Genomic DNA, 16,166 nt, shown 5'->3' on the forward strand with positions numbered 1-16,166 from the left:
TTTCTTCTCTCATAATGTATAATCATCCTGTTTAATTAATTCATTTTAGTCACTGCTTTGAATATCTTGCTGCCCTTTTTATCACCAGAATGACCTTATCCCAGTTAATTGCAGAGAAATGGGGGTTTTGTCCCTTGGTGAGAAGAAATGATAGTTAAAATTGAATTGTATCTTTTCAGTATCATAATTTAAGTTGCTCAGAAATTATATATGACCATACCATTTGATGGATGGGATATAAGGATTTACCTCAGGGGTTAAATGGTTGTACACAGTAACCTTTTTTGACAAGCATTATCGGTTTTTTAATTTAAAATGGTTAAGTTGGCTCAAGGCTGTACAATCATGTATTTGATAATGATCTGGTATGGAAAAATGTGCATAAATCTAAAATCTATCTAGCAAAGGAGAATGTAAATATGGTCACGCAGCGTATGTTGGCTATTTTTACAATGCTCTGGAATGCAGGAACTGACCCCAAAATTTGTTGTTCCACTTTTAACACAACTGGACGGAATTGAGAAAGTTTGAACCACTTCTCCTAGCCTTCCTCCCTCCCCGCTTGGAGCTGACAACGATAGAGTTAGACCACTCAAATTTATATGAGATAGTCATTTCTCTGCGGATGGAATTTTTAAAAAAAATTAGTACTTGGCAAATTTTTAAATCCTCTTTTCATTCAGGATAGAGAAACAGCGAGTGCTTGTGAAGAGCTTATAAAGTGATAAGTGTAAACTAATTTGGTATTTCTTTTCATTTTAGATTTCTTCTGTGCAGAAAAAAAATGAAGATTTAGGACAGGAAGAAATTGTTCAGCTTTGTATGAAAAACGTAAAATGGGTAGAAGACCTATTTGAAAAATTTGGAGAACTTTTAAATCACGTACAGCAAAAATGTTCCTAACATTGCCACAAAAATTCCATATATTTTCTGGCACTAATGAGATGGCAAAGGCAGGTGGTCAAAGGAGGTCTGGAGACCTCAGATAATTGAATGTCAAGCAGTGGTCTTGTGTAGGCACGCCTGCTTTGACCATGAACTTGCATCATAGCCTCTGCTAAAGGACAGTGGTGCTGCCAAGGAAGTCAGTCCTTTGGAAATGAACCTAAATGTCACCACGTTTTTATCCTAATGATTGATTTTTCTATTTTGTAAACCATTGGGTAACTGAGTTTTATTTTCAGAAATGTTTTTTGACAAATGATGAAGCATGCACTAAATATAATTTTTCTTTATTGCTAGAGAGATAACACTTAAGTAACTTGATTATTTTTTTCCTGACTCTGACCAAACACCAGAATGAAAGAGAAGTGGCAGAAAGCATATGTTTATCTTCATGTCTGACCACAAAACGGAAAGTATTGTACATTATGTAAGCAGATCTGGTGTGATGTGACATTCTGTATGAGAATATCATCAGTTTAAAAATGTAAAATTCAGAAACGACATTCTGCTTTATGAACTTTTACTCTTTTAACATGTTCAGGAAACTGGATGTGGAATTGGTGCAATTCTATGACTGCTTTTTGTGTCAAATTATATGGTGATGAAAAAACAATGACATACTATTTTCCCTATCTCAAAAGAAAAGTATTTTCCTTTATACCGTTTTTCCTTTGGAAAAATTTTCAATTGTACATTTTATTTCACTAATAGTTGTATTTTTCACAAGGAAAATGTTGTTATAATTATGTTTGATGTATCTGTACTACACTTTTCATTATTTTCAGTAAATCTTATTTAGTTATATGTTGAATTTCTATTGTGAATTTATCTTGAGGTAACCCTCTTTGTTTATACAGATTTACTTCAGTGTTTTCCAGAATATGCATTCAGTACTAGAATTAGTTTAGCTTTATAAATGGGGTTGTGTTAGACACTGCAGTCATTTTCTAATTCATGAAAATAAATTTATTAGTAAACTAGCACTTGGTTAACTGATTTGTCAAAATTAAAATTAAACACAGTCTACATTTTGAAGAATAAAATTTGTAATTAGACTACATGCAGTGTTAAACACAGCTGACCTGACTCTTAGAACTGGAAGTGGTAGAGTCCTCCTTTTGGTGCCTTTCCAACCTTTATACATGCTATTGTAGCTCTCTTTAGTTAGATAGCTAGTGTTTCTTCAAGTAGTTTAGCTGAGACCGTGAATGTATTAGGTTCAACATGACCTTCTGTTTTTATTTGTGTTTGCCAACAGGATGCCTTATTTGTTTGAGAAAAAAATTTTTACTAGTGTCCTTCTAAGCGATCTCCTTTTTTTAGGATTCTAAAGAAGTTGTTAATCATCATACTTGTGTTTATTTTACCACCATTTAGTGCCTTAAGTCCTATCAAAAAAGCAGTGTTACTGCTCAGTGCCCAAATAAGACATGCTTACGTGGCTATTGCTGTTGTCTTGGTTTTGAGTTAACAGGCCAACTTCTTACACCTAAAACCTCAGTAAATTGGCAAAGAATTAAAGGTAGCATGTAACTTGATTTGAGAATCAAACAAAGTAGCATTGGGTGGAAATGGAGTATTTGAGTTAAGCTTACATATTTATTTCTGACAGTTATCTTATTGAAAGCAATACTCCTTAATCTAACGATCCTGCCGTTAGACAAGATAATCATAGAAATTTCTCTCAAGAATTAAGTGTTCCATTTCTGAACATTTAGGCAGCTTATTTTGAAAGCAACAGTAACCTATTAGATTCATTTTGCCCAACTCCAATAAGAGAGCATCAGCACTGAGAGCAGCATAAAGTTAATTTTGCTACGTGGAGAAGAGTAGGAAGCAGCCATATTTCTTTCTGATACTGACTCTGGACAGAATTGCTTTCTTTTATTTCCAAAGTGCAGAGTAGAGAACTACATCATTTAATGTACGATTGTAAGTATACATCTTTATGTTACTGCCCACAGCTTAATTGCCTGAATCATTAATGATTTAAACATTTTTAAAAGCCATCCTGCATTTAGGTAACTCTTGAAGTAAAAGTTTGAAATCACTAGCCACATTTCCTTCATCATAAGGTCCATGGAAAACAGAGACATTCCTTGTTTCCTGTAGAAAATAATCCATTTCCTTTTCAACTGCAGTTGCCTTTCAGCTGTTTGCAGTTGTATTCATATTAGAAAACAAGTGTTTTCATTAAACCAGAGGCCAAGTTTATGATACTGCCTGAAGGAAACCCAGTTACTTTGCACCGTCTTCTCTCATTTGATCCATGTAACATAGGCAAAGACATCAAACTCAGGCCTTAGTGAAGTGGGACTATTACTGTGACATCCATACTCAAGTCCTTTCTTTGTATGAAATTGAATAAATAGCTAGCTGGTTAGCATTCACATTCCTTGCCAGGGACTTTGAAATGTGTAATATAGAAATAAGCTTAGGTCATAGATAGAGTTCAAGAGATAAAGCACATGTTGCCACAATCCAGGAAAACGTTTTTAAGAAAGATTGGATTTTCATACCTACAGAAACCTAGACACAATTTACTATTTTTTAAAAAATCATTTTGTTTTGGTATTTACTCCTTGTTCAGATTAGTGGTTAGAGAAGGAGCCTCCTTATTCCCATTTTCATGATGACCTAGTTTCTACTTAATTGATCTAATGAAGTCATAAATTTATAATGACTTATGAATTATAGTAAACAATAGAAACTACCCACTTTTGTATTACACTATCAAATAGAAAACGATGAGATAGAAAAATCTAAATTTAAAATGGCTTAGAAAATATTCAGATTATCTTTAAATTTCTAAATTTCATCTAATTTCTAAAACAGTGAAAATTATAGGTGACTCATACATCCCTTACTGTTTTTTCAAAGTCTCAGTTTCCTTTTAATATATGTATTTATTTTTGTTAAAGCAGCTATTTTTCCACCTGTGACTCTGGAGATACACCCATAAAACTAATATGGCAGCAGGGTCATTGAATCAGCTTTGGGTCCCAGAAGTTGGTTCAGATGTGCACGTTGTGAATTTTATTGTATCTTATAGAATATAATTTTTGTTTTAAACTGTAGTTCCATCTATTGCTCAGAAATACTTTTCAAAGAGTGAAAAATTCCAAGATAACTGTTTCTGTGTCAATTACACTTGACACATAACTGCACAAATGAACAATGTACACTATTAGTTGTACATTAATTTACATGTACGACTTGTGGCATCTGTGTTCATAAATGCATGTTTTCGCAGATCACCGTTATTTATAAGTGACAATAATTGAGGTTAAGGTTACAAAGAAACCTGCATTTGTAGTCCAGAGTTCTAAGTGGTCCATAATACAATGTACGGAAATGTGAAAGACAATTTTGTATATTTGTTACTAACTCAGATCATTAAAATGAAAACAATTTTTTAAACAACAAAATCAGAATGTTTTGGGGTTTGGTTCTTTTGTTTTTAAGAGTTGAAAACTGAGGTATTGTATTATTCATGTATCATCATGTTGTAGATTCAACACACATTATGAAGTCCTAAATAATTAGGTGCAAATGGTAAATAATTTTCTCAAATGATTAAGTCAATATTTGATGAATTATTCAGCTTCAGCTGACAATATCAGAAAGTACTTAGGACTTTCTGTGTTGAGATATGACTCTTAGCCTTTCTCCTTCTATAAAGAAGTATAAATTCTGTAATTTCTAAGTTTTATTTGAAAACAATCCATAGCTAAAAGCAATTGCTAATATCCAGATACTTTTAATTATCTATGTAAACTGTTGAGTAGGTAAAAAAGGATTTTGTCTTGACTGATCCTTTACTTTTCAAAATAATAAGATTTTGCCTTTACTTTTATGTAAATATTTTAAAATGTTAAGTGTTTCAATGAAAAATATTGTCAGCATATTTTCTAGGTTTTAATTAGTTTTGATTATAAAGCACTTTTCATTCCTTGGTTTATTTGACACAGTACAGAAATAAGTCTTTATCAAAAAAGTTTTAGATGTGTCCGACTCTTTGCAACCCCACCGACTGCTGCACCCATCTTTTTAAAAATACACTTTATGTCTCAGAGAAGCTCTCTTAAACTCAGTTATTTAAGGTGACCTTCTCAAGGAAAATGTGAAAGAAGATACTTCTTTGCTTTCCATGTGGAAATAACTGTTATTGCCAGAAAACTAATAAAGCTACTCATTCTTGTACAAAAAAAGTTGAAGAATACGAAAAATGTATTTTAAAAAGATATAAATCACTCTACTTAATCTTGACATCAGCCTAAAACCTGTTCTTAATTTTCAGTATGGGCTGGGTCACAAGATTTAAGCCTTTATTGCATTGTCCCTTTTCGGTGGTATGACTTTCAGTAAATTGCTAAATTTCAGAGATACTCATGTTTAAATGAAAATTGAAAGGCACATTCCTAAGTGAAACAAATTATGTAGATTATTGATCAATTTAGGTTACGTATGTATCTTTCTTAGGTTAGCATGAATAATTTAGAACTGGTTTCAAATGAAAGGAAGATACAATTACCTATTAGCCTATTGTTAAACCTTCTCTATTTTGTGATGTTAATCAATAGTCAAAAAATTGTAAGAATAGCTTATGTTTTACTTAATTTACCTATGATATATAGTATATTGTTTTCCCTCAAATACAGATTTTCTTTTTATTTTGCTCCTTACAGTATTTAAGGCAACAATGAAAATCATTTAAGACAGAGAGTTAAAAATAAAGGACATAGTGGAAATATTTTTCTTAAACTGCAGCCAAAATTATCTTTCTCCTGTCCCTCCTCTCTTTACAACCTTTCCATGACTTTTCATTGCCTTTAGCCCAGACTGTCACAGTTCACAAAGAAAGAACAATTCTTTCCCCATTGTGGCACAGGCTTAAGAAACATGTATGGTTTTTCTTGCCTTCATGTTCCCTCTGCTAAACTATTCATCTCAATCTTCAGATTTCACTTTAACATCATTTGTGTTTAATCAGAGTAGGTTGGGGTTTTTTTGAAGTATGACTGATTTACAATGTTGTGTTAATTTCTGTTGTACAGTAAAGTGACTCAGTTATTTATAAACATATACTTTTTTATATTCTTTTCCACTATAGTTTATCCCAGGATATTGAATATAGTTCCCTGTGCTCAACTGTATATGTAATACTTTGTATCTCCTGACCCCAAGCTCCCCCACTCCCCTCCCCCCTTGGCAATCACAAATCTGTTCTCTGTGTGAGTCAGTTTCTGCTTCATAGGATCATTTGTGTCATATTTTAGATTACGTGTATAAGTCATATCATATGGTATTTGTCTTTCTCTTGACTTAATGTGATAATCTCTGCTGCTGCTAAGTCGCTTCAGTCATGTCCGACTCTGTGCGACCCCATAGACGGCAGCCCACCAGACTCCGCCGTCCCTGGGATTCTCCAGGCAAGAACACTGGAGTGGGTTGCCATTTCCTTCTCTAATGCATGAAAGCGGAAAGTGAAAGTGAAGTCGCTCAGTCGTGTCCGACTCCTCGCGACCCCGTGGACTGCAGCCTATCAGGCTCCTCCGTCCATGGGATTCGCCAGGCAAGAGTACTGGAGTGGGTTGCCATTGCCTTCTCAAGTTGCACCTTATTGCTGCAAATGGCATTATTTCATTCTTTTTATGGCTGAGTAGTATTCTGTTGCATATGTATGTACCACAACTTCTTTATCCATCCCTCTGTTGATGAGCATTTAGGTTGCTTCCATGTCCTGTCTGTTGTAAGTAGTGCTGCATAAACACTGGGGTGCCTGTGTTTTCGAATTATGGTTTCTTCTGGATATATGCCTGGGAATGGGATTGCTGGATCATATGGCAACTCTAATTTTAGTTTTTAGCCTGTAACAATTTACAGGGTTCCTTTTTTCCACACCCTCTTCAGGATTTACTGTTTGTGGATTTTTCTTTTTTTTAATTTTTATTGAGGTATATTTTACTTACAATGTTGTATTAGTTTCAGGTGTACAGGAAAGTGAATCTATTTACTCATATATATATGTATATACACACATATATATTCAGTTCAGTTCAGTTGCTCAGTCATGTCCAACTCTTTGGGACCCCGTGGACTGCAACACACCAGGCTTCCCTGTCCATCACTAACTCCCAGAGCCTGCTCAAACTCATGTCCGTTGAGTCGGTGATGCCATCCAACCATCTCATCCTCTGTTGTCCCCTTCTCCTCCTGCCTTCAATCTTTCCCAGCATCAGGGTCTTTTCAAGTGAGTCAGTTCTTCGCATCAGGTGGCCAAAGTATTGGAGTTTCAGCTTCAACATCAGTCCTTCCAATGAATACTCAGGGCTGATTTCCTTTAGGATTGACTGGCTTGATCTCTTTGCAGTCCAAGGGACTCGCAAGAGTCTTCTCCAACACCACAGTTCAAAAGCATCAATTCTTCAGTGCTCAACTTGATAGTCCAGCTCTCACATCCATACATGACTACTGAAAAAACCATAGCTTTGATAGATGGACCTTTGTCGGCAAAGTAATATCTGCTTTTTCATATGCTGTCTAGGTTGGTCATAACTTTTCTTCCAAGGAGTAAGTGTCTTTTAATTTCATGGCTGCAGTCACCATCTGTGGTGATTTTGGAGCCCAACAAAATAAAGTCTGTCATTGTTTCCATTGTTTCTCCCATCTGTTTGAAATGGAATGATGGGACCAGATGCCATGATCTTAGTTTTCTGAATGTTGAGTTTTAAGCCAGCTTTTTCACTCTCCTCTTTCACTTTCATCAAGAGGCTCTTTAGTTCCTCTTTGCTTTCTGCCATAAGGGTGGTGTCATCTGCATATCTGAGGTTATTGATATTTCTCCCAGCAATCTTGATTCCAGCTTGTGCTTCATCCAGGCCAGCATTTCACATAATGTACTCTGCATATACGTTAAATAAGCAGGGTGACAATATACAGCCTTGATGTATTCCTTTCCCAGTTTGGAACCAGTCTGTTGTTCCATGTCCGGTTCTAACGGTTGCTTCTTGACCTGCATACAGATTTCTCAGGAGGCAGGTCAGGTGGTCTGGTATTCCCATCTCTTGATGGATTTTGTTGTGGTCTACACAGTCAAAGGCTTTGGTGTAATCAATAAAGCAGAAGTAGATGTTTTTCTGAAATTCTCTTGCTTTTTCAATGATCCAGCAGATGTTGGCAATTTGATCTCTGGTTCCTCTGCCTTTTATAAATCCCGCTTGAGCATCTGGAAGTTCATGGATCACATATTGCTGAAGCCTGGCTTGGAGAATTTTGAGCATTACTTTACTAGCATGTGAGATGAGTGCAATTGTGCGGTAGTTTGAACATTCTTTGGCATTGCCCTTCTTTGGGATTGGAATGAAAACTGACCTTTTCTAGTCCTGTGGCCACTGCTGAGTTTTCCAAATTTGCTGGCATATTGAGTACAGCATTTTAACAGCATCATCTTTTAGGATTTGAAATAGCTCAATGGAATTGAGCTATAGGTGATGGAATTCCATCACCTCCACTAGCTTTGTTCATAGTGATGCTTCCTAAAGCCCACTTGACTTTGCATTCCAGGATGTCTGGCTTTAGGTGAGTGATCACACCACTGTAGTTGTCTAGGTCATGAAGATCTTTTTTGTATAGTTCTTCTGTGTAATCTTGCCACCTTTTCTTAATGTCTTCTGCTTCTGTTAGGTTCATACCATTTCTGTCCTTTATTGTGCCCATCTCCTATACATGTATATATATATACTTTTTAAGATTCTTTTCCTATATAAGCCATTACAGAGTATTGAATAGAGTTCCCTGTGCTATAAATAGGTCCTTACTAGTTACCTATTTTATATACAGTAATGTCTGTGTGTCAATCCCAGTCTTCCCATTTATCCCCCCTACCCCTTTACCCTCCCCAGTAAACATAAGTTTATTTTCTACATCCATTACTCTGTTTTGTAGATAAGTTCATTTGTAGCCTTTTTTTAGATTCCACATACAAGCAGTCTCATATGATATTTGTCTTTGTCTGACTTCATACAGTATGACACTGTCTAGGTCCATTCACGTTCCCGCAAATGGCATTATTTCATTCTTTTTATGGCTAAGTAATATTCCATTGTATATATGTATGACATCTTTATCCATTTCTCTGTTGATGGGCGTTCAGGTTGCATTCATGTCCTGGCTATTGTAAACAAGGCTGCAATGAACACTGGGGTGTATGTATCTCCAAATTACAGTTTTCTCCAGGTATATGCCCAGGATTGGGGTTGCTGGATCATATGGTAGCTCTGTTTTTAGTTTTTTAAGGAATCTCCAAACTATTCTCCATAGTGGAGGTACCAGTTTACATTCCCACCAATAGTGTTAAGGGTTCCCCTTTCTCCACACCCTCTCCAGCATTTATTGTTTGTAGATTTTTTGATGGTGGCCATTCTGACTACCGTAAGGTGATACCTTATTGTAGTTTTGATTTGCATTTCTCTAATAATAAGTGATATTGAGCATCTTTTCGCCATCTGTATGTCTTCTTTGGAGAAGTGTAATCAGAATAGGCTCTAATGCTCCGAACCAGATCATATGCCCTGTGATTCCTCTACCAGGATCTACTGCACTGAGTTGTGGGTGCTGGATCCTGTCATCTGATAATAGGGCCAAGTGTGTTGTCCTCACCACTGCCTTCCTAGCATCTAGTGCGATATCTGGTCTCATTAAATATTTGATGAATAAATGGATATATGAAAGGAAGGTTACAGGGAACATTAAAAAGGTAAAAACAAAGTATACAAATTTTTGCAAGAAAGGTATTCATGATCTTAATAAGCAATAGCAATTGCAACATCAGAAGAAAATTACAGTACCAAGCATTGGTGTAATAGGAAAATTGCTGGTATTTTATGAAAAAGTGAAACACAGCAGCCATGGTTTTCCCCATTTTGCCCTCATGCAGCGAGAGTCCAAGGACGAGAACTTCATGTTCCTGACTTTTGGGCTTGAGACTCTCCAAGATAGAGTAACTAGGGAACAAAGTCCTGGTAAAAATAAATGAATATTTCTGTGAGATGTACTCACTGTGAGCAAACACCCCTTGGAAGGAAGGTTCATTACTTGGGGAGGGTCGGGGAAGGCTTCATGGAAGCAATAATGATTAAGTGGAGCCTCAGAGTTTGGGAGGACTGTTAAATAGAGCTGGCTGAAGAAGGCATGATAGTTTGTATTCAGGAGAATGATTTTGTTTCAGTTCTGCCACTAAACTAGCTCTATCCTCAGGCGTGCCAGGTGAAGCCTAATCTGGGTGTTTCCTCATCCTGAAAGTAAGATAAGGAAGTCTTCTATAGCTGTTACTGTTCTTTGATTCTGGATAGAGAGACTAGACCCGGGTCAGGAAGATCCCCTGGAGAAGGAAATGGCAACCCATTCCACTGTTCTTGCCTGGAGAATTCCATGGACCGAAGAGCTTGGTGGGCTACAGTCCATAGGTCACAGAGTCAGACCCGACTGAGCAACTAACACACACACACACACACACGCACGCACGCACGCACACACACGACTGGAATGTTGGGAGGCATGCAAAGTGTTTGGGTTTGACAGCACCAAAAGAGAGATACAGCAGAATAGTGAGAATGGCCTTACTCCATTATTTACAGTCTTTTACCAGCAAGACTTATATCACAATCATTAAGTAGGTATCTTACACACACACACCTGGCAGCACTTCGTTCATCTTGTGACACTAGCACGATATTAAGTAGAATCATGTCTGATGTCACCAGTCAGTCGTGAAGTACTTAAGATCTGTATCCACAGTCTTCATCTTGATATCTTCAATAGCACAGAGACTTTTCCACAATAGGCACTTAATAGTTGAATAGATGGGTGACTGTATAAATGAGGATTTCTTTGGAATCAGTTTGTGTTTTCAGGTTGACTTCTAAGTAGTTCAAAATGCTATATTGTCAATGATCCATTCCATTTTCTTTCTATCTTTTGAAAGAAAACATCTCATGTAGAACACATCGTTTACATGTCACTGAGTTCTCACTCTGTGCTTCTCAACAGACCAGAGTCCATTCTTTTAATTCTTGTATCCAACTTCATTTACTCTATGAAAGTAAATGGGCTATCATCAGAGAGTAGCTGTTTTTAAGCAATGAAGCAAGAGAAATTAAAAACACTAGCAACAAAACAGAACCTGGGTTCAGAATGAGTTTTTAAAATTAGCCTTGTTTACACAGACTCTTTACCAATGACTGAAAAATTGTTAATGAGCCAATCAGCAGAAATTCTTTCCAATGCAGTTGTTTGTTGAGCTCATTATGCTGCTGCTGCTGCTAAGTCGCTTCAGTCGTGTCTGACTCTGTGTGACCCCATAGACGGCAGCTCACCAGGCTCCCCAGTCCCTGGGATTCTCCAGGCAAGAATACTGGGGTGGGTTGCCATTTCATTCTCCAATGTGTGAAAGTGAAGTCGCTCAGTCATTTCCAACTCAGCGACCCCATGGTCTGCAACCTACCAGGCTCCTCCGTCCATGGAATTTTCCAGGCAAGAGTACTGGAGTGGGGTGCCACTGCCTTCTCCGTGAGCTCATTATAAAATAATGTTATTTGACTAAAGTAGAAGTCAGGAAGGTAAGGTTTTTCATAGCCAACACTAATGCAAATACATTAACATTACCAAAGGAGTTTGCAAATAATTAGCTATCAAAAAGATTATGTATTAAAGCACCATTCATGAAGCATTGTAAAGCAAAAATTTGCCTTTTTTTTAAGTATGCTCTTTCTACTTATGAGGGCTTGCGTGGTGGTTCAGCAGTAAAAGAATCTGCCTACCAAGGCAGGAGACATGGCTTCAATCCCTGGGTTGGGAAGATCCACTCCAGTATTCTTGTCTGGGAAATCCCATGGACAGAGGAGCCTGGCAGGCTACAGTCCATGAGGTCGCAAGAGTCAGACATGACTTAGTGATGACCACCACTGCTCATGAACATGCTGCCATCCAAATGAGAAAGATGAGAAGCCACTGGGTTTTTCTTGGGCTGCTGTCACAAAATACCATAGACTATGTGGCTTAAAACAACAGAAACTTATTTTTTCCCAGTCGGGAGGCTAGAGCACCCAGATCAAGGTCCAGCAGCATCAGTTGCCAGTGAGGGCTCTCTTCCTGCCTTCTTAACTGTGTTCTCAAATGGCAGTGAGAGCCATCTGAGGCATTGTAATGGTCTTTTATTCAGGCATTGAAACCAACATGAGTGCCCCTCACTTATGACCACACTTATCATCAATTACCTCTCACAGGTTCCATCTCCAAATCCTACCACATTGAGGGTTAAAGCTTCCACATAAGAATTTGGAGGGACAAATAGACGGAGTCCATAACAACCAATGATGTATCAATGAAGGCACAGAAAAGATGAAAGCTGGATCTGCAAATAGTCATCACTGATTTGTCTTAAACTTATCTCTGGTCTATTAGGAAGCAAGAACACAGTTTATATACACCCTTCTCTTCTGCTGTAGGATCTTCAGAGGTTCACAATGGAACTCCCTTAGCACAGAGATCAAAGACTTGCATCACTTGAGTCATATTCTTTGAACCTCACACAGGCAATAATATCCTGTCCATTCCTAAATAAACGTTACCTCTCTCCAGTTCCCTTCTTCCACTGTCATTTTATTGCTCCAAACCACCATCAGCTCTCAGGACTAGTACAGTAATCTATGAATTGCTGTTTCCACGCCCCCTTCCCATCTTGCTTTCCTTCCATCCATTCTCCACAAAGTAGTTATATGTGTCCCCTTTGGAAATCCTTCGGTGATGTTCACTGTGGTTAGGATAAAGGCCAAAACTTTACTGGCAGCCTCCACTTTCAGACATGATGGAGTAACAGGGACCAGATATAGCTCTGCCTTATAAAGGAGGACAAAATTATGAAAATGGTTTTCAAACATTAAACAATAGGCAGCACAGTATAGTAATCCTCAGGGAAGGTGGAAAAATAAGTTGAGCCCGCTAATCATCCTAGCTTACTACCTGGAAGTTTTTAGGACACTACAGGAACAGTGAACCCCAGAGCCTGCAGGTCTCACTAAATTAAAGAGATAAACTTCAGATGCTGGGGAGACCTAGGCAACTAGAATTGACAGAGTAGAATACCAGGGGAGAGAAAGCACCCTAATATAGGCATAGAGGCCCTGAAAGGGAAAGGGAACCAAAAAAAATAAATAATGGCTAAAGTTTTCCACAATTTAATAAAAACTACAAACCCAGGTGGTGCTAGTGGTAAAGAACCTACCTGCTAATGCAGGAGACATAAGAGACAAGGGTTTGATTCCTGGGTTGGGAAGATCCCCTGGAAGAGGGCATGGCAACCCACTCCAGTATTCTTGCCTAGAAAATCCCTTGGACAGAGGAGCCTGGAGGGCTACAGTCCATGGGGTTGCAAAAGGGTCAGACATGACTGAAGCGACTTAGCATGCACACACTCACAAGCCCAAGGGACTTTCCTGGTGGACCAGTGGTTAAGACTCCATGCTTCCCCTCTAAGGAGGGCAAGTTCAATCCCTGGTCAGGGAAATAAGATTCTGCATGCAGCACTGTATGGCAAAAAAAGCAAAAACAAAACAAGCCCTGTATATTAAAAAAAAAATGTAACAACCTTACATTAAAGCACATCATAATCAAATTTCTTAAAGCCAATGATATATAGACCATCTTAAAAGCAGCCAAAGGGAAAAGACACATCACAGAAGAGAAAGATTGATCAGCAAAAATTTTGTCAGAAACAGTGAAATCAGTTCAGTTCAGGCCCTCAGTTGTGTCCGACTCTTTGCGACTCCATGAACCGCAGCATGCCAGGCCTCCCTGTCCATCACCAGCTCCCGGAGTTTAACTGGAATATTTCTAAAGTACTGAAAGTACCATCAACGTACAATCCTATACCTAGGGAAAACATCCTTCAAAAATAAAGGTAAAAGCTTTTTTGACATACAAAACTTAAAAATTCAACAGCAGGAAACCATCCCTACAGGAAAAGTTAAAGGCAGAAGATAGAAATCTGGAACCAAACAAAGGATTGAAGAACACTGCAAGTGGTAGCTATGTAGCAGGGGGGAAAAAACAGGGGATTTTACTATTTGTAAAGCCATTTTATTTTATTTTATTATTTTTTTTTAATAAATTTATTTATTTTAGTTGGGGGCTAATTACTTTACAATATTGTAATAGTTTTTGCCATACATTGACATGAATCAGCCATGGGTTTACATGTGTTCCCCTTCCTGGACCCCCCACCCACCTCCCTCCCCATCCCATCCCTCTGGGTCATCCCATTGCCCCGGCCCTGAGCCCTTGTCTCATGCATCGAACATGGAATGGTGTTCTGTTTCACATACGATAATATACATGTTTCAATGCTATTCTCCCAGAACGTCCCACCCTCACCTTCTCCCTCAGAGTCCATAAAATTGTTCCATGCATCTGTGTCTCTTATTCTGACTCGCATATAGGATTATCGTTACCATCTTTCAAATTCCATATATATGCATTAGTATACTGTATTGTTGTTTTTCTTTCTGGCTTACTTCACTCTGTATAATGGGCTCCAGTTTCATCCATCTCAGTAGAACCGATTCAAATGTATTTTTTTTAATGGCTGAGTAATATTCCATTGTGTATATGTACCACAGTTTCCTTATCCATTCGTCTGCTGATGGACATCTAGGTTGCTTCCATGTCCTGGCTATTGTAAACAGTGCTGCGATGAACATTGGGGTACACGTGTCTCTTTCAATTCTGGTTTCCTCGGTGTATATGCCCAGCAGTGGGATTGCTGGGTCATATGGCAGTTCTATTCCCAGTTTTTTAAGGAATCTCCACACTGTTCTCCATAGTGGCTGTACTAGTTTGCATTCCCACCAACAGTGTAAGAGGGTTCCCTTTGTAAAGCCATTTTAAAGGCAAATTATTGAAAACAAAATAACTACAATATATTATGGCATTTTATAACATATATAGAAGTAAAATATAGCCCAAAGGCTGGGGAGAATGGGAAGATTAAGTACACTGTTGGAAAGTTCTTATACTATACCTGAAGTCATATAATATCATTTGAAGTTAGGCTGTGATAAGCTAAGGATGTAAATTATAAATCCTAAAGCCAATCACACACACACACATATATACCTAACAAACCAATAAAGGAAGGGAGACAGAGAAAGTACAAAGAACAAATGAGACATATAGAAAACAATGGCAATCGGTATGTTCATTCTCTGACCACAATGAAGTTAAAAATAATATCAGAAAAATATCTGGACAATTCCATATGTTTATAAGCTAAATGATACACTTCTAAATAACCCCTAGTCAAAGAAGTGACAAAAGAAAATATTTTCAACTAAATTAAAAAGATAACATCAAAATATGTTGAATGTAGCTAATGCAGTGCTTCCTGGAAAATGTATAGCTTTTAAAACTAGGAAAACTCTAAAACTGATGATCTAAACCTCCTTCCTTCTAATTAAGAGATTAGAAAAAGAAGAGCAAATCAATCCCAAAGTAAACAGAAAAAAGGAGCAGAAATTATGAAATAGAAAATAAATAATAAATCAAGGAAACCAAAACTGAGTTATTTGAAAAATGAAATTGATGGACCTCATGCTGGAATAATCAGAGGACAAAGAGAACTATTACCAATAATGGAAATCAGAGTGAAGGCAACACTACAGTATATCGATCCTGTAGACGTTAAAAAGAGAGTAAGAAAATGATCATAAATAACTTTATGTCAACAAATTAGATAAAGTGGACAAATTCCTTGAATAGAAACTATGAGCTCATTCAAGAAAAAATAGATAACTTGGAAAAAAATTTTTGTGTATTGTGTTTATGCCCTGTAATCTGAGAAGTTATTAGTTCTTTTCATTTTTTAATGGATTTCTTAAGATTTTGTATATAAAAGATCATATCATGCACAGACAGTTTTACTTCTTCCTTTATAGTGTTGCTCCGTTAGAACACCTAATACAATGTTGAAAGGCAGACTTGTCTTTTCTCTGATCTCAGGGGGAAGCACCCAGTCTTTTACCTTATAATACGCCGTCAGCTCTCAGGTTGCTCCTCAGGAAGTGGCTTGGGGTATGCCCACAGTCACGCAGAGGTAACAGTGGTTTTGGTAGAGTCCTCTTCCTGTCTTTCCTTGGACACACCCAGGTGTTACACTTCACTAATTT

General features: G+C 37.4%; 1 protein-coding gene across 15 annotated transcripts in view; it reads left to right on the top strand.

The window, feature by feature from the left end:
• The window catches only part of QSER1 (glutamine and serine rich 1), a 77,128-nt gene extending 72,755 nt beyond the window's left edge, over positions 1–4,373 (top strand). For all 15 annotated transcript variants that reach the window (XM_081543782.1, XM_081543776.1, XM_081543778.1 and 12 more), the window contains one exon: positions 763–4,373. In XM_081543782.1, coding sequence (XP_081399908.1) covers positions 763–903 — 141 coding nt within the window. In that variant the 3' untranslated portion in view covers positions 904–4,373. The remainder of the gene's footprint in view (positions 1–762) is intronic.
• Positions 4,374–16,166: the final 11,793 nt, after the last annotated feature.

The sequence above is a fragment of the Giraffa tippelskirchi genome, chromosome 11 (assembly GCF_054371585.1).
Source record: "Giraffa tippelskirchi isolate mGirTip1 chromosome 11, T2T-mGirTip1v1.2.pri, whole genome shotgun sequence".
Classification (NCBI taxonomy): Eukaryota; Metazoa; Chordata; class Mammalia; order Artiodactyla; family Giraffidae; genus Giraffa; species Giraffa tippelskirchi.